Raw genomic sequence first — 18,658 nt, forward strand, 5'->3', positions numbered from 1 at the left:
ATCTGTAATAAACTCAGCAGTTTTCCTGGTCAGCAACTCTCCATCCTACACAAGCTCTGGGCTCTGTGAGAGCTCATGATTGTGGGGCAGCAGCTGGGTGGGGAGGGGGGGCAGCAGCTGGGTGGGGAGGGGGGGCAGCGAGTGGCACCCAAGAACGTGAGTTCTGGTCCCCAGGTTGGACAGACCTTCATAGGTGGGCACCGTTGCCCCCACTTAGGGAAACCATGGCTTTTTGCACCAGTCTGAGGAGGGAAACAAACTGTTCTGGGGATCACCCCAAGCCACTCTGAAGTTTGATGAGTCATTGCAAGGACTTAAAGAATTCAGAGAATTTGTTATACTGATGGTTTGTTACAACAGAAGGATACACATTAACAATCTGCATACCTGGGAATGCCCTAGTGGGCCAGTGTTCAGGACTTTGCACTTTCACTGCCTGGTCTCCGATTTTGATTCCTGGTGGAGGAACTAAGACCTTGCAAGCCATGTGGTGCAGCCAAAGGGGAAAATAGAATGTTGTTGTTGCTGTTTAGTCACTAAGTCATGTCTGACTCTTTTTGTGACCCCCATGGACTGTAGCCGGCCAGGCTCCTCTGCTCATGGGATTTCCCAGGCAAGAGTACTGAAGTGGATTGCCATTTCCTTCTCCAGGGGATCTTCCCAACCCAGGGATAGAGGCCAGACCACCTGCATTGGCAGGTGGATTCTTTACCACTGAGCCACCTGGGAAGTCCATAGAATAGAAGAGAATAAAAAATAGAATAGAATAGAATCCTCAAAGGAAAAACTGCCCAAGGCACTATAGAGGGGAGACCAGGCACATGCTTCCGGTGGCCTCTTACTCTGTGGACAGTGCTGCCATGGACTGAGTTGTGTCCCCTCCAGTTCATATGTTGGAGCCCTAACCCCCACACATGACTGTAGTTGGAGAGGAAGACAAGGGAGCAAGGTTAGTGAAGTCATAAGGGTGGGATCCTTATACAATAGGATTAGTGTTCTCATAGGAGGAGGCACAGACAGGAGCATTCTCTCTGTCTCTCACTCTCTCTGTCTCTGCCACGTGAGGGGACAGTGAGGAGGCCGTCATCTCCCGGCCAGGAAGGAGGCCCTCACCAGGCGGACACCTTGATCTTGATCTTGGACTTCTGGCCTCCAGAACTGTGAGAAAGTACATTTCTGTGTTTTTTTTTTTTCCCCCACATTTATGTTGTATAAGCTGCCCAGAGTGTGGTATGCTGTGCACATACATATACAACATAAATGTGTGTGGGGGGGGGAAACACACAGAAATGTACTTTCTCGCAGTTCTGGAGGCCAGAAGTCCAAGATCAAGATCAAGGTGTCCGCCTGGCGAGGGCCTCCTTCCTGGCCGGGAGATGACGGCCTCCTCACTGTCCCCTCACGTGGCAGAGACAGAGAGAGTGAGAGACAGAGAGAATGCTCCTGTCTGTGTCTCCTCCTATGAGGACACTAATCCTATTGTATAAGGATCCCACCCTTATGTGTCTGACTCTTTGCGACCCCATGGACTGCAGCCCACCAGACTCCTCTGTCCATGGGGATTCTCCAGGCAAGATTACTGGAGTGGGCTGCCATGCCCTCCTCCAGGGCATCTTTCCAATCCAGGGATCAAACCCAGGTCTCCTGTATTGCAGGCAGATTCTTTACTGTCTGAGCCACCAGAGAAGCCCAAGAATACTGGCGTGGGTAGCTTATCCCTTCCCCAGGGGATCTTCCCGACCCAGAAATTGAACCAGGGTCTCCTGCATTGCAGGTGGATTCTTTACCAGCTGAGTGGTATGTTAGGGCAACTCAAAGCTGACCAACACACCCAGCGGCGACGTGTAACAACACAGATGGAGCACAGACCTTGGAGTCCAGTGTTTTTACTGGGGGCCTGTTATAGGTTTGTGTCCCCCCACCCCCAACAAAAGATGTTCAAGTCCCAACCCCCAGTCCCTGTGAATGGGACCTTATTTGGAAACAAGGTCTTTGCATGTGATCAAGTTAGGTGAAGTCATTGGGGGGGGGGGGGGGTCCTAATCCAATACGAGGGCTTCCCGGGTGGCAGTCCAGTGGTTAAGACATAGTGCTTCCACTGCAGGGGGCACAGGGTCAATGCCTGGTCAGGGGACTAAGATCCCACAAGCCATGCAGTGCGGCCAAATTAAAAAAAAAAAAAAACACCCCAAAATAGTTGTAAAATACCCATCACGTAAAATTTGCCATTTTCACCATTTTAAAGTATACAATTCCAGGACACAAAGTACATTCACGATGGTGTGCCACCCTCTCCACCATCCGGTCCCAGAACTTTTACATCTCTCCCAAAAGGAGACCTCACACCCATGAGCAGTCACACCCACAGCCCCAGGCAACCAGCAGTCTACTTTAAAACATAGGCCCCTTCCGAGTATGTGGCCCTGTGCATATATATATATGTTATAATAAATACTAATAATAAATTATAATGTATATATATTCATGTATTTATCTGGCTGAGCCAGCTCTTAGTGCTTTGATCTTCATTGCGGCATGTCAACTCTTAATTGCAGCATGTGGGATCTAGTTCCCCAAGCAGACTATGGATTGAAGCCCCTGCATTGGGAGCCCAGAGTCTTAGCCATTGGACCACCTCGGAAGTCCCTCTTCACAGTGTTTTTAATTTACTAGCTAATGTCCAATTCCTCAGGTTTGACTGGGAGTTGGGCGGGCGGGTGAGCAGTGTAGACTCTCACAGGCACTCAACACAGCATGTTCCAGACTCTCTCTAAGCCTGAGTAGGGGGATGGAGGCGGGAAGGGGGCTGAGAACCTGTCTCTTGATCTAGGCTGTCCCTGGATCAACCTGGTGTGATCCAAGCTTCTAGTTCCCCAGGTGCGTGCTCCTTATCTCAGGAGATTTCACTTACAGAACAAAAAGTCCAAGATCAAAACTATTAGCAATTTCAAGATGACCCCCTTAGAGCATCAAACCTCAGTTGGGAAGCCCTTCGGAGCATGGGGCCCTGTATAAATAGTTCACTTCCTACTGTGGAGCTGGAGGCCTTCTGTGGACACAGACATGTTCCCAGGACAGGCAGGGAGGTTGTGTCCTTTGGGGATCCTGGGTTTGGGGTCGCGCAAACAGTGAGGCAAGATTTGTGAGGTCTCGCCTTCCTCTGCCCTTAGCTCCTTCATGGAGTCAACATTTGCCTAGCAAATGAATGAATGACTGCATCCCTGCCTCTGGAGCCCCTCCCCACCCATTTCCCGTGAGAGCCCCAATGGCCTGAGGCTCACCCAGGGTGGCTGCATCCTGAATTAGAGCTGCCCAGCAACATCCAAGCATGAAAGGAGAAGTCAGAAGAGACGTTTATCAGACATTGGCAGCTCTGAGCTTCTTCTTTTGCTCATCTGTGGATGGTCACTCTCCCCTTCCTGTTGGAGCTTCCTTCACGGACAGACAGGCAGGTCCAGAAACTGGACTGCCCTGGGAACTCCTGGCCCCTTGGACATGGAGAGGCTGCTGCTGCTGCCCCTGCTGTGGGCGGGTGAGTGGGCCGTGGGGAGGGCGGGTCCTGGGCTGGGGGTGGGGCTGCAGCTGAGCCTCTGTGTTCCCCCAGGGTCCCTGGAGAAGGAATCACTATACCAGCTGCAAGTGCAGGGACCAGTGACAGTGCAGGAGGGTCTGTGCGTCTCCGTGCCCTGCAACGTCTCCTACCCCCCACTTGGCCGGGCCGAGTCCACACGCGTTTACGGGGCATGGTTCCGGAAAGGGGATAGACTCCAAGAGGATGTCCTTGTGGCCACAGACAACTCAGCCCGGGGTGGAAAGAAGAAGAGAAATATCCCATTCCACCTCCTTGGGGACCCCAGGGCCAACAACTGCTCCCTGGGCATCGCAGAGGCCCGCAAGAGGGACAGTGGAAACTATTATTTTCAGCTGACACGAGAAGCTGCGGAACACAATTACAAGAATAACCAGCTCACTGTGAACGTGATCGGTACGGAAGGGTCCCCGGGAGCCGAGGTCAGGGAGGGTGGGAAGGATGGACCCTGCCCCTCCATCTCTGAGGGTGGTGGGGGACAGTGGCCCACAGTCAGGTCAGGGTGGGCACACACAGGGGTCCCCCTCGGGGTCTGGCCTCTCCGTCTCTCCTCTCCAGCGCTAACATGGACCCCCGATGTCCACATCGAGGAGCCCCTGGAGTCTGGCTCCAGCAGCCACCTCAAATGCTCCCTGCCTGAGGCCTGTGACTGGGCCACGCCCCCCACCATCTCCTGGACCGGGGCTGCCCTCAGACCCCCGGGACTGGACTCCAAGGAGGCCTATAACTCCTCGGAGATCCTGCTCACCCCCCGCCCGCAGGATCACGGCTCAAGCCTCACCTGCCGGGTGACCTTCCGCAGGGCTTCTGTGAGCGCGGAGAGGACTGTCACGCTCAATGTGTCCTGTGAGCACTGGGCCAGGCCCGCAGGGTGACTGCAGGGCTGGGAACGGGCACTGGTGACCCCAGGCCAGGGGCTTGGGGGGCCCTGTTCTGCTTTGCTTCTGGTTCTGTGCCTCCCGGAAGTGTGGGGGGCCCTGGGAAGGGGGCTGGGGCAGGGGCAGCTCTGAATCCCTCCTCACCATGGCGTCTCTGTCCCCTAGATCCTCCCCAGAAGCTGACCATCAGCATCTCCAGAGGAATTGGCACAGGTAGGAAGGGAGGGCCATGGAGCATGGCAGGGATCACAGAGAAGGGAGAGCCGCCCCCTGCCCCCACCCCCCCGTTCATTCCGGATACACGTAGATGAACCTCAGAAACATCACCTTGAGGGGAAAAAGCTGGATGTTTACACACCACGTCCAGAAGACGCAAATCTATAGAGACAGTCGTGGTCGCATAGGGCTGGGGTAATGGAAGGACTGGGGGAGATGGCTGAGGGGTGCGGAGTGTTTTGGAGGGGGTCATGAAAATGTTCTAAAATTGACTGTGGTGATGGTTATCTGAGTGACTTTCAAGTGGTATGTAAATGGAGTTGTATGGTTTGTAAATTATATCTCTATAAAGCTGCTTAAAAAGCTACTAGTGGGATCTCTTGGCAACTTGAAAAAAATAAACAGGATAGAGAAATAGAGACAGGCTTCAGAGTCTGGGCTCAGCTCTCTGTGCCCCTCTGTCTCTCTGTGTCTCTGTCTCTCTCTGTCTCTGTGTGTGTGTCTCTCTCCAGAGCTGAAACACCTGGGGAACGGCTCATCTCTTCCTGTTCTGGAAGGAGACTCTCTGCGCCTGGCCTGCGACACCGACAGCAACCCCCCGGCCACACTGAGCTGGTCCCAGGGGAGCCGGACCCTGAGCCCCTCACATCCTTCAAGCCCTGGGGTCCTGTACCTGCCCCGAGTGGAGTCGGGCCACGAAGGCGAACTCACCTGCCGAGCTCAGCACCCTCGGGGCTCCCTGTGGATCTCTGTGCATCTCTCTGTGCAGAGTGAGGGGGGGTGGCGGGGGCGGGGCGGCGGGAGGAAAACCCCCCGGGGAGAGGACACTTGGGTGCAGGGAGGGGACAGACACCACTGACTCTCCTCCCTCCCTGCAGCACCCCCGCAGCTGCTGGGCCCCTCCTGCTCCCAGGAGGATGAGGGTCTGCGCTGCAGCTGCTCCTCTCGAGCCCGGCCAGCCCCCTCCCTGCGCTGGTGGCTGGGCGAGGGGCTGCTGGCTGGGGAGCTCAGCAACGCCTCCTTCGAGGTCGCCTCCAGCTCCAACGGGCCCTGGGCCAACAGTTCCCTGAGCCTCCGCGAGGGGCTCAGCTCCGGCCTCAGCCTCAGCTGTGAGGCTCTGAATGTCCACGGGGCCCGGAGCGGGTCTGTCCTGCTGCTGCCAGGTCAGGAGTCTGTTGCGGGGGGTGGGGGGGGGAGAGGCTTAGAAGGGACAGGAGTCATCCTGGAGAAGATGACGCTTGGTGGGGAGAGGGGCCTGAGCGGGAGGGTTGAGAGGCAGGGGTGGGGGCAGAGAACTGTTCTTTGGCTGGCTGGGGACTGAGGACAGGAGAGCTCAAACTCTACTGGAGGAGGGGGCACGTGGGTCCTGGGGCTTGGAGGGGAGTCACCCTAAATCTTTCTCGTCTGCAGGGAAGCCCAGGCTTGGAGGGGAATTTGTTCTGGGGGCCAACGGGGGAGCTGGCGCCGCTGGCCTGCTCAGCCTCTGCTCCTGCCTCATCTTCTTCAGGTGAGTGTCGTCTCTGGGGGCAGGGCGAGTGCAGGGTCGGGAAGGGGATGGCCTTGGAATCCCTGGAGGGCCCCCTCTGGAGGAATCTGGATGGTATGGCGCTTTGGAGAACTGGGTCATGGGTCAGGGAATCGGAGCAGGGTCTGTCCCCACCGTGCACCCCAGCCATCGGTGAAGGATGCCCGTTGTCGCTATGAAGATCATGAGACGAGGTGCGTGCCCTACCTCTTGGCCTTGGTCAGCCCTTCTAGCCCATCTCTCTCTTCAGTTTTCTTATCTCTTGGCTGCCCCACGCAGCATGTGGGATCTTAGTTCCCCGACCAGCAATCGAGCCTGCGGTGGGAAGTGCCAAGTCTTAACCATGGACACTGGCCTGCCAGGGGAAGTCCCAGCCCCTTCTAGCCTCAAGTGGGGATGGGGAGGGGGTTCGGAGGGGGGCAATAGCCGCCCTCCAAGCTCTGAGCCAGCTGGGCTGCTAAGAGGTCCTGGCTTCCCCTCTCAGAGTGAAGACCTGCAGGAAGGCAGCCCATGAGAAGGATGAACCCTGCACACTGGGTCCCACCTCCCAGGTGAGTGGTGAGCCCTCGGTCCCTCAGGATCCCAGCTGCCTGACTCCCCACCTGGCTGACTGCCATGGCCGCAGTCCTCGTGATGACTCAGGTGCGCATCACGACCCACACAGACTTTTCCTCTTGGGTCCCATCAGCATGGGGCTTCCCAGGTGGCTCAGCTGGTAAAGAATCTGCCTGCCACAGGACACATGGGTTCTATCCCTGGGTTGGGAAGATCCCCTGGAGGAGGAAATGGCAACCCACTCCAGTATTCTTGCCTGGGAAGTACCATGGACAGAGGAGCCTGGTGGGATACAGTCCATGAGGTCGCCAAGAGTCAGACATGACTTAGCAACTAAAACAACAACCCATCAACACAGCCACTCAGTCCAATGACCTGGGAGCCCCTCCCTTTTGCCCTCTGTCTCCTCTCTCAAGAGCCAAGGACCACTAATCCACCTTACTGATTGCATTTATTTCCAACCGGGCCCTCCTCCTTTCTCTCTGGACCCCAGACCCACGTTGCCCCCACTTCCTACCTCACCTCCCCAAGACAGGATGCTGCGAGGATCTCCCCAAAATAACTATGTACTACCAACAAAATCAAGTTCAGGGGTCCCTAAGATACCACCAGGCTAGTTCTGAGACAAACTTATCAGGCATGATATTTCGAGGGCTTAGAGGTTCCCTCCCAGGTGCTGGAGCAAAAGGTCAAATTTTCTTCAGGCAAGGCTAACTCTTTCCGGCATAAGATCTTTCAACTATAACACTCATAATGGGGGGCCTCCCTGGTGGTCCAGTGGTTAGGGCTCCACGCTCCCAATGCAGGGGGCCCGGGTTCCATTTCTGGTCGGGGAACTAGATCCCACATGCTGCAGCTAAGAGTTGGCATGCTGTAACTAAGACCAAGTGTAGCCAAATAAATAGATAAATATTAACAAAAAACAAGTAAAGAAAAAAGCTTATAATGCAGTTTGGTGATTGTGTTTGCCTGACTCTGTAATGAAGAGTGGTTCCTGAGGTCAGTCCAGGCCTGAGCAAATCCCTGACCTCTTCTAACATCCATCCCATTCCAGTCGTATTAGATAGTAATATAACTGACTACAGCTTGAATGTCTGCTTCCCCCACTGCAACCGTGAGATAGGGGGTGGCATCTTCTTTGTTCCTCACTGAATATCCAGCACCTGGCACCAGGAGAGCAGGTCCTTAAGGCAGTACTGGAGTCAGAAGGACCTAGCATAAATCTTGGCCCTACCAATGATTAAATGTCGGGCTTGGGGACATTCACTTGGCTTCAATTTCTCCACCTGATATGTGTGTAAGCACATCAGTCGTTCAGTCGTGTCTGACTCTTTGAGACCACATGGACTGCAGCCCACCAGGCTCCACTGTCCATGGGGACTCTCCAGGCTAGAGTACTGGAGTGAGTTGCCATGCCCTCCTCCAGGGGATCTTCCCAACCGAGGGATCAAACCCAGGTCTCCCTCATTATAGGCGGATTCTTTACCGTCTGAGCCACCAGGGCAGCCTGATATTATCTCCACCTGATAAATGAGGATAAGAGTGTCTCCCAAGCAGATTGTTGTGAGGAATCTAGAAGACTGGCAACTGATTACCAAGTGCCAGGCATTAATACTCTCAAGCAGTGAATGAATGAATGAATGGGGGCCCAGCCAATGTTCGCAATGAATAGATGAAAAGACTGAGCGTTCAGTTTCCAGGTTCACTTGTGGACCCTTCTTGCTCTCTTCCAGCTCTTTATCCCTTAAAAAAATTTCAATTATTTATTTTTATGTGGCTGTGTTGGGTCTCAGTTTTGGTGTGTGGATCTTTGATCTTCCATGGGGCATGTGGGATGTTTAGTGGAGGCTCGTGGGATCTTAGTTCCCTGATCAGGACCCCCTGCACTGAGTGGGCGGAGTCTTAGCCACCGGCCCATCAGGGAAGTCCCCAGACCCTGTTATCCTAATATGATGTCCTTCTTTCCCCTCCACGCAGGGTTACCAGGATGAGAGTCCTCCAGGCAGCCCCCTGGCCCACCTGCCCCTAGCCGTGGCCACCCCCCTCTCTGGGGAGGATCAGGAGCTTCATTACGCCTCCCTCAGTTTCCTAGAGCTGAGGCCCTGGGAGCCTCGGGACCAGGCCGCCACCAGCACCACCGAATATGCAGAGGTCAAGATCCTTAAATGATGATCCCACCACCCACAACCCTCTGCAACCTGTGGTTGGGGGACCCAGGGCTTCTCAGGGAAGAGAGACATCAGGGACGATGCCTGAGAGAACAGTTTTCCATGTACATGGGCTACCAGCTAGCATACGTGAGTCCCGCTGGTGGGGTGATGGGCAGAACTGGGCTCATGTTTCAGACCCGTTACCAAACACGCATGTGAGTTTGAGTGAGTCACCTTCTCCCTTCTCAGTCTCCCGCTCTGTAAAATGGACACCACAAACCTAACTCACAGGGAGCATCAAGGCAGTAATTAACATATAGTGTCCCACGGAGGTGAATATGCAAAGGGCATCTCACCCAAGCTTAAACCTCTTCCCAGGACAACCTGCTAGGATAAAGGTCTGGCATGCTGGGCCAAATGGGGACCACTCTGCAGGGCTATCTAGCTCCAGAGGTGCCTCCCCCCACCGCCAAGCCTGAGCAGAGGTTGTCATTAGGCAGGATCACATCTCTAGGCCCCACGTAGCCCGCCCCTCCCTTCCCTTCCACCGGGACTCACCCCTGGGGCACTTCCTGCGAACACACTGCAAACTGGTCTTTCTCTGAGCCTGCTTCCTGGAAACCCAACTTTTCTATTTTCTCAGACACAAAAATCATTCACTGATTATATGAAATAAATGACAAGGGATCTTTTTAATTCTGTGTCCTTGATATTTTGGTTCTTAAAGAGTTTCTTTTTTTTTCTTTTGCAGAATCTGCTTATAAAATTCCTTGCAGTTCCATACTGTGTGCATTTACATTGTAATATAGTTTTTATAAGGGTCATAGCCAACTGCTTTAGTTCTTTTTCCCATTGAGAATCCATTTAACTTTTTCCATTGCTTCCATTCATGAGGGAACACGCCCAACAGTAGAGTTACGAGCCAATATAGGAATATGTTTTAGCACAAAGTTAATAACTTCAGGCTGTAACTGCTCTACAAACTAGATGTGTTGAAGGACGTAATTCCATCTTTCATGGCACATTTTGCCTTGCCATTTTTCAGGATTATGTTGCATCTCTTGATCAGTGACCTTTAGAAATGGTGTCCAGACTTCCCTGGTGGTCCAGTGGTTAAAAATCTGCCTGCCAACACAGAGGATACAGGTTTGATCACTGCTCCGAGAACTAAGATCATTAACGCTGAGAACACCACCCTCCTCTTTCAGAAGTTGGGATGCACTGTCAAAACCTGGGCTCTGGAGACAGATAAAGGCTGCTTGAGAGACGGGGAGGAGACTGTCCGCCATCCACACTCTTGCCGCTCTGCCTGGATGTGGGCTTCTCCCGTTGTTTGAACAGGGCTGGTCCTGCTGGCTTGGCTTGCTCAGAGAGGGGAGGGGAGGACCAGGGTGGGGAGAGTAGCCGGACCTTGGTCAAGCGCACCGAGGGCAGGAGGGTGGTGGGGTTAGGGGGCAGGCGTTGACTGTGACCATCCCTCCTGCCTGATCTGGGATCCCCAAGGGTGGCTGACGTCCCTCTTCCCTTGTGGACTCGCGAACACAGAGGGGCTGCCAGTGGGAGATTTTCTGATGGGTTTTCTCTCTCACTGAGGAATACATCCTTCTGCAAAGGGTTATACACCCTTCCTTTCAGCCAGAGATGGTCATCAGTCCGCTCATTCTTCTTTCCTCTCCAGAGAAGGGGGAGAATCGAGGCTTCTCTGAGCAGTTTATCCCTGCTTCTAGCCTCTGATTCTTTCCATCCCAAAGCAGGGTACATAATTTAAAATATCCAAAGCGAAATTCAAGGAGGCATGTTTATCTCCTCCATTTTTTTTCTTTTTATTTTTAATTGAAGCTCCTCCTCCTTCTCAATCCCTCCCAGCCTAATTATTTGCACATGCTGCTGGCCAGCCTGCCTTTGAAATCTCTCCCCAGGCTCTCTCTTTCTCTGTCCTGTGGCCTCTTCCCTGGTCTCTCTGTGTCCAGGCTCCCCTCAAAGGTGCCCTCCAGTCTGGAGGACCCTCATTCTCCATCACAACCCGTGCTTTGTCTTCAGAGTGCCGATCACAGCCCGAAGTCGTGTCCTTCTGCTTGACTGTAGACTCCATCAGCTCAAGGACCTTGGCACGTAGGTCTGGTTCATCGGGATCCTCTGGGCAGCACGATGGGTGTCGTATAGCATGAACTCAAGACATGTCTGCTGAATGTTTGTTGAATAAGAGGAAGGGTGAATGTGTGGAAGAGAAGAAGGGCAAGTGGATGAGAGAATGAGCGGTAAATGAGTGGACGGATGAGAGGGTGAATGGATGGACGAACAAGCATATGGACGGGTGCGTGGAGAGATAGATGGATGGATGATGATGGATGAATAAGTGAAAGAATGGATGAATGAGTGTCTGCTCGAAAATATGGATAGATATATGGAAGAGTGGAGGGAACTCCCTGGTGGTCCAGTGGTTAAGAATCTGCCTTCCAACGCAGAGGACGTGGGTTCAATCCCTGATCAGGGAACTAAGATCCCACATGCTCTGGGGCAACTAAGCCCTCTCACAGCAACTAAGATCTGACACAGCCAAATAAATAAATACTAAAAAAAAAAAAAAAGAGAGAGAAAGAAAGAGTGGATGGTTGGATGAACGGTTGAGGAGATGGACGGATGGATGGATGGGGAAGAAAAATGAGCTAAATTTTTCCAAAAGGAACTTCTTTTGCAGATAGTCGACTCTCCAAGTTTTAATGAAACAATTTATTGCCAAAGCGTAGTGGTGCCAATGGCAGTGTCCCCACTGAGGGGACCAGCCCAACCCCCGTCTGTGAACTGGGGGTCTTCTCCGCCCAAAACCCCAGGGGCTGGCGGAAGACAACAGCTGAAGAGAGGGACAGTCGAAAGGCGGGAGTTCACAGTATCTGGGGCCTAACTTCTGGGTTCCCTGAGGCTGATCTAGACCGACGATGAGCAGTTTCACCTGAAGAAGTGGCAGGAATGCACATTCGAGGGATCTTTTGAGAAGCTTATCTGTGATCCTACAGCAGGCCTTGAGTCACATAGCTCCTTTTTTTTTTTTTCTCCTATTTCAAACTCCAGGTTGAAAGTTCTAGAAGACAATAGAAACGGCTGTCAGTGTCATTCATTCAAAGGGTACCCTTTAAGCCCCTACTGTGTGACAGCAGCTTTCCATCAGTACTTTCTAGGGATGGGCACCACCACCACAAACAAGAGGACCAAGGAGGCTTTGCTGGGCTTATAACCTGGAGGAGAGTTGTGGAGACAGGACAGATTAAACATGCGCTTCCCCCCAGGAGGGGACAAGTGGTGTGCAGAAAACAGGAGACGTGATAAGGGAGGTGGTCGGGAGGCATCTCACTGGGGCGATCTGGGGAGGCTTCAGGCTCTGATGGGCGGTGATGAGGAGGAGCCAGTCGTGGCAAAAACAAAGGGGACAATGGTCACAGGCCGTGGGGATGGCGCATGCCGAGGTCCTGAGGTGGGACTGACCTCTGCCTGGGCTGGAATCTGAGGGGAGGATGGGCAGTCAGGCCAAGGCAGAGGCAAGAGGATCCCCAAGTTACTCCAAGGTCCCCGGGCTTCTTAAGGAGCACCTCCTAAGTTCCTAACCGAGGACAAACGGGCTGCTGAGTGAGTGGTCCTCGGGGAGCGAGCAGACCGGAAACTATGGTCCTGAAAGGGGCCATTAGGTTTGCTTTTAAATTTCCACCATATATGGTGGGGAGGTATGTAAGGCAGGCCAGCATCGACGGGAAGGCCGGACGGCCCACTCGGTAAATATGGGTGGGGCATCTGCGAGCCAGGCCAGCGACGCGAGCGGGGAACACAGAGATAGAGAGACAGACTCGACCTGGTCCTCACGGAGCTCATCGCCAGCAGGTGACTATGACAAGTGCCCATGCTCCAGGGGATCCCGGACAGAGGATGGCGGCAGAGCCCTGGAGGAGGTGGACTAGAAGGGACTTAGCAACTGAGCGGAGGCGGAGAGAGGGGTGTGGGAGGAGCCAGAGGTCTCTCAGACAGCTGTGGGGGTGGGGACAGAGACTGGGATGGGGCGGGGGCGGGGCAAGCTGGGTGGAGGTCGTGCTTTCATATTTGGAGAGTGTCTGTGGTTAAGGTGGAGAGTGTGCTAGGTTTCTGAACAAACAAACAACCTGGCATTTCTGGAGCGCTCTGCACCTAGGAAGGGCGCAGAAACATCAAACGGCATCAGTGGAGACGGCAGTGGGAGCCAGGGACAGGGTCGAGACCCCCCGGTTCCTCCTGCTGGAACCCACCTAGGGTACCACCTGGAGGTCCAAGGGGTCATAGGCGGACGCCCGCAGGTCCTGCAGCAGGGCTTCCAGCTCGTTCCTCAGTGTGGAGTAGGGCGGCTTCTCCTCGTACTGGAGGGCCATCACCACCTTCAGATACTCCTGTAGGGTCTCTGCGGCCAAGACACGGGGGAGGCCTGAGGGGAGCAGCCCCGCAACCCAGAGCCTGGGGGGCTGTGCCCAGAGGGTCTCAGCCATGGTGCTCCTTTGCTCAGTGCTTCCTCTGTGCCCGGCACTGCTCCAGCCACTTAAGATTTTAGTTTTTTTAAAACATTAAACATAAGCACGGGAAAGTGGTACCAAGAGCAGCAGTGTGCCTGTCGCCTAGCATCACAGATAGGGATGGAATAGGACAGTGTAGGGAAACAAGAGCCAGCCGAGACAGCGGTGGTCAGGCTCTCTAGCCCAGCTCCCTCTCACTGCCGTCCCACGGTCCACTTGCTCTGGTCTACATTTTGTAAACAGAGACTCTGAGTGGTTATGGAACAGCTGAGATCGTTTATAGCACTGCGCAGGAGAATCATGCCTACAGAAGCACCGCCTGAAAAGCCCTTGCCACACAGTGGAGTGATGTCAACCACTAGAGAAGAATAAAGCCTGTCTGCCTTGCTGCTGTGAACAAAGCGTGTCTGCAGTTCCTCACATCTTCTTCCACCTTCTTCCTATCTGCTGCCTGGCTTGCAGGTGGCCTACTCTGGGCTCAACTATAGCAAGACAGATAGTTACTCAGGATGTTGTAGAAGCCCCAGTAGGGGACTATAGAGAGAGGAAACCTAGGCAACTTTTGGAGACCACTTTAAGTTGATGCTGCCTCAAGAAAGCTATTGGGGCTTCTCAGTGGCCAGGTGGTAAAAGAATCCCCCTGGCAATGCAGGAGGCATAGGAGATGTGAGTTCGATCCCTGGGTTAGGAAGATCCCCTGGAGGAGGAAATGGCAACCCACTCCAGTACTCTCGCCTGAGAAATCCCATGGACAGAGAAGCCTGGCGGGCTACAGTCCGTGGGGTCGCAAAGAGTCGGACACAACTGAACAGGCATACACACACACACACAGCCTGCTTAATTCTGGGGCAGAGTGCACTTGCCTGCTGGCTTGCACCTCTCACGAGCATCCTGTATTAATAAATCTACATCGTGCCTATCATTTTGCCTTTTGCTGAATTCCTTCTGAGCTGAGACAAAAAGAATCTGAGCCTCAGTAAGTCAAGGCATCAGGTGAGTGATTCCAATTAAAAGACAGTGGGGTCGAGTCTTAATCTGAGGTGCACGGATTTATCATCAGCTATCCACTCACACCAACCTTGTTTCATCAAAACCCCTACCGCTTCCCCCTCCTGTATTGTTTTAAAGCAAATCCCAGCTGATTATATGATTTTATCTCTAACTATTTGGTGTGTATCTCTGAAATGGGGGCCAACAAGCTTTTACTGTGAAGTGCCGGAGAGTAAATATTTTTGGCTCAGAACGCGGGGAACCTGTGAGGGGAGGACCAAACTTGGCTGTTCTCCCACCAAAGGCCCAAGGAGGGAGGCCGGGAGGCCAATGCACCAAGACTGCTTTACTGATGGACGCTGCAGCTTGAATCTCACAGGTTTCATGTGTCACGAAACGATGTTCTTTTGATGTTTTTTCAAAAGATACAAATGAAATCATAAACAAAACAGAAACAGATGTATAATTAGAAAGGCAGTTTGTCATATGAAATATGTATTCCTAATTATAACCCATTACTGACATACATATATATGACTATAAATATGTATCACCGAAGCTAGTATCTCATTAAGCATTTCCTTCTGCAAGGCATTCATACTTTTCCTGTCTTTTAAGTTTTGCTTATCTGTTTAATTTTGGCTGCCTTGGGTCTCCTTTGCTGTACCCTGGGTCTCCTTTGCTGTACCCAGGCCTTCTCTATTGCGGCAAGTGGGAGCCTGCTCTCTAGTTGTGGTGCCTGGCCGTCTCACTGCGGTTGGCTCCTCTTGTTGCGGAGCACAAGCTCTAGGGTGAGCTCAGCAGCTAGGGCTCCCAGGCTCTAGAACGCAGGCTCAGCAGTTGTGGCACATGGGCTTAGTTGCCCCTTGGCATCTGGAATCTTCTCAGCTCAGGGATTGAACCCATGTCTCCTGCACTGGCAGGTGGATTCTTAACTACTGGACCACCAGGGGAAGTCCTTTAATTGTTTTAAAAAAACCACCTGACCCTCCATCCCTGAGAGAATTGCTGTTGACATTGGCTGCACACCCTCTGCAATGCTTTCTTCTCAGATTTTCTTCTCTGATGAGATCTTTTAATAATGAAAATGGGATCTGACCATGTGTGGTTTACATACACGTATGTATGTAAGTATTCAGCTGCAAGGGGTCCTACAGTTGTGGCATGTGGGATCTTTGATCTTCGCTGCGGCATGCAGAATCTTTAGTTGCAGCATGTGAGATCCAGTTCCCTGACCAGGGATTGGACCCGGATCCTCTGCATTGGGAGCCCAGAGTCTTAACCACTGGACCACCAGGGAAGTCCCTGTCTTTTTCACTTTTAAAATCCCCATTAAATGGATTTCATGACTGACTAATCAGTCACAACTGCAGTTTCAGCTGACGTTAAGTGTATTTTACCACAATTTAAAAAATATCCATAAAATTCTATAAGTATTGACACAGAAAATCTCCAAGGAATCTTAGATGAAAAAGTAAGTCAGAGACAAATATAGGTGATATGACTCTATTAAAAAAAACCCACACATGATGTGTATGTGGTTACATGTGTGTGTGTGCACGCTGCTGTTGTTATTGTCCAGACACACTTCTGAATCTGGCGGCGGGGGGGATGATTTTTGTTTCTACGAGGGGCACAGATACACATGTGATTTGGAAAACTCGAGGGAAATAGAGGGGTGTGAGGACAGGCATCCCCCGGATGGGCCCGAGTCCTGGTCCCTCCGTGGCCCCCGCCTGCTCCCTCCCTTGGGACATACCTGAGGGGGTGATCCAGCGACTGCACTGTCCCACGAGGCCCTCCGGGTTGTCAAGAAACCTGATGGGACAGAGGCACGCGTGAAAGGCCTTTCAGGGAAGGACAGTCACCTTTTGAAACAGGATGTCTGGTAGATGTGCCCTAGTTTTCCTTCTTCTCATTAGCTGTGATCTAGAACAGGGGTCCCCAAACTTTGGGACCTAATGCCTGATGATCCAAGGTGGAGGTGATGTAGTAATCATAGAAATAAAATGCACAGTAAATGTAAGGTGCTTGAGTCATCCTGAAACCATCTTCCCACCCTCCACCAGTCTGTGAAGAACTGTCTTCCACGAAACCAGTCCCTGGTGCCTGAAAGGTTGGGGACCGCGACTCGAGAGAGTCATCGTGGACGCTGGATGAGTGAATTCTGAACGAGGTGTTTAGGGGAAGCACAGTGTTAAGTACTTGCAGGCTTCCAACTGCAATATTTTTACCAACTTATCAATACATCACTTGGTTTCACCTGTGTGTGCCTGTGTGCACGCTCAGTTGCTTCAGTCGTGTCCGGCTCTTTGTGACCCGATGGCCCATAGCCCACCAGGCTCCTCTGTCCATGAGATTCTCCAGGCAAGAATACTGGAGTGGGTTGCTATGCCCTCCTCCAGGGGATCTTCCCCACACAGTGATCAAACCCATGTCTCTTAAGTCTCCTGCATTGTCATGCGGGTTCTTTACCGCTAGAGTCACCTGGGATGCCCATTTGTATAAATATACATATATAAATACACATACCCCTCTTGGATCATGAAAGAAAAATGAAAAGTTGGGGGGGGATAAATTAGGAGGTTGGGATTAACATATATATACTGGTACATATAAAACAGATAACCAGTAAGGATCTACTGTATAACATAAGGAACTCAGTATTTTGTAATATACTACATGCAAAAAGAATCTTAAAAAGTACATACATGCATATATATATAAACATACCTGAATCACTGGCCTAGATCACCGGGTTGGCTCCCCACTGTCCACCGAGTCATGGGGTGCTGTCATCCCCTTTCCCTCCTCCACAGCCCAGAAGTCCCGAAAAGCCCCAGCCTCTTGCTTCCCAGCCCGTTCTGTTCTGCCCCCTCCCACGGCTCTGGGCCCAGCTCAGGCCTCACTTTCTCCCTGGCACCCAGCCTCCTCCCCAGCTTTCCATTCACCACCCCCCCACAGAGCCCCAGAGAGTCTCTCTATGCCCAGAGTGGACCCTGCCCCTCCCTGCTCACAGCAGTCCCAGGGTTTCCCAGTGCCCTGGTTCAGGGGGAACCTCTGGCACCAAAGCTACCAGCCCCTGTGGCCTTGTCTCCCTTTCTCCCGCCCGTCATGCTCCAGTCACACCAGACTCCTGCTAATCCCCTAACCAGCTCAGGCGTCCACGAACAGCTCCAGGCCTCTGCACCTGCCACTCCTCTGCCCTTGGCTACCTTTCTCTACCCTGATACCTGGTAAGTGGCCACTGTCCCTTCTGGACATGGCTCGAGGGCCTGTCACCTGGAAGCTTCCCCTGGACGCCCCCAGGCAGAGGAAATGGGTCCCTCCTGAGTGCCTGCACACAGGTCCATGGATGCCTTACAGCAACTGTCATACGGGTACAAGAAGGACCGGGTCTGACGCGTGTCTCTCGGGATATATGAGGTAAATGACTGAGCAACAGAGTGATGGCATAAAAGGGCTGTGCCAGCCTCAGGACCACGTAAATTGTGAGAGCACTTCCTCCACACAGGCTCTCACCATCGGAATCCGTGGGACCTCTCTGCCCAGCTGCAGGCTTAAGAGCAGAGACCAGTTCCAAGTGGAGTCTGTGCTTTCCTAGCTGGGGGCCTCGCATGCCAGAAAGCCTGGGGAATCAGACTGCCTCTCATCTCTCTCTGTTATTCATTCATTCTGTCATGAACTACAATTTACCAAAAAAAAAAGAATACATATTTGCTGAGTGAATGGAGAAAAAGCCACATACACCAGTAACATCTGAGAGGACAGTTGAAAAGTGAAAGTGTTAGTTGCTCAATCGTGTCTGACTCTTTGAGACCCCATGGACAGTAGCCCGACAGGCTCCTCTGTCCATGGGATTCACCAGGCAAGAGTACTGGAGTGGGTTGCCATGCCCTCCTCCAGGGGATCTTCCTGACCCAGGGATCGAACTCAAGTCTCCTGAGTTCCAGGTGGATTCTTTACCATCTGAGCCACCAGGGAAGAAAATGTACATATAGCAACATGCCCCCGTGTGGGCCCTTAGGTCAGCTGACAGGCTGGGCTGGGGGGGTCTAGAACGAGTCCCGCATCACCGCTGATATTTCCCTGAGGGGCATCTTCACGCTCCCGGCCCTCCCTCTGTGGCTGTGGTTGGGATCTGGGGCTCTGGAAGCAACTGTTACCTATTCTCTCAGGGTCTCCTCGTAAAAGCAGCTCATTCTCATCGCTAACACAGCAGAGTGCGT

The 18,658-nt window shown here is 52.7% G+C and overlaps 2 protein-coding genes across 2 annotated transcripts in view; one reads left to right on the forward strand and one right to left on the reverse strand.

The window, feature by feature from the left end:
- The first annotated feature begins 3,495 nt into the window (after nucleotides 1-3,495).
- Nucleotides 3,496-8,932, forward strand: SIGLEC11 (sialic acid binding Ig like lectin 11). Its single transcript, XM_052656389.1, has 9 exons — nucleotides 3,496-3,532; nucleotides 3,605-3,985; nucleotides 4,148-4,435; nucleotides 4,633-4,680; nucleotides 5,196-5,453; nucleotides 5,562-5,846; nucleotides 6,094-6,190; nucleotides 6,693-6,759; nucleotides 8,741-8,932. Exons 1-9 carry the CDS (start codon nucleotides 3,496-3,498, stop codon nucleotides 8,930-8,932), a joined length of 1,653 nt encoding a protein of 550 aa, XP_052512349.1.
- Nucleotides 8,933-11,613: 2,681 nt separating this feature from the next.
- The window catches only part of VRK3 (VRK serine/threonine kinase 3), a 36,909-nt gene continuing 29,864 nt past the window's right edge, over nucleotides 11,614-18,658 (reverse strand). The window contains exons 14-16 of the mRNA XM_052655707.1: nucleotides 16,189-16,247; nucleotides 13,182-13,330; nucleotides 11,614-11,992 (exon numbers count right to left, since the gene is read on the reverse strand). Coding sequence (XP_052511667.1) covers nucleotides 13,182-13,330; nucleotides 16,189-16,247 — 208 coding nt within the window. The 3' untranslated portion in view covers nucleotides 11,614-11,992. The remainder of the gene's footprint in view (nucleotides 11,993-13,181; nucleotides 13,331-16,188; nucleotides 16,248-18,658) is intronic.

This window comes from Budorcas taxicolor, chromosome 18 (genome assembly GCF_023091745.1).
Source record: "Budorcas taxicolor isolate Tak-1 chromosome 18, Takin1.1, whole genome shotgun sequence".
NCBI lineage: Eukaryota > Metazoa > Chordata > Mammalia > Artiodactyla > Bovidae > Budorcas > Budorcas taxicolor.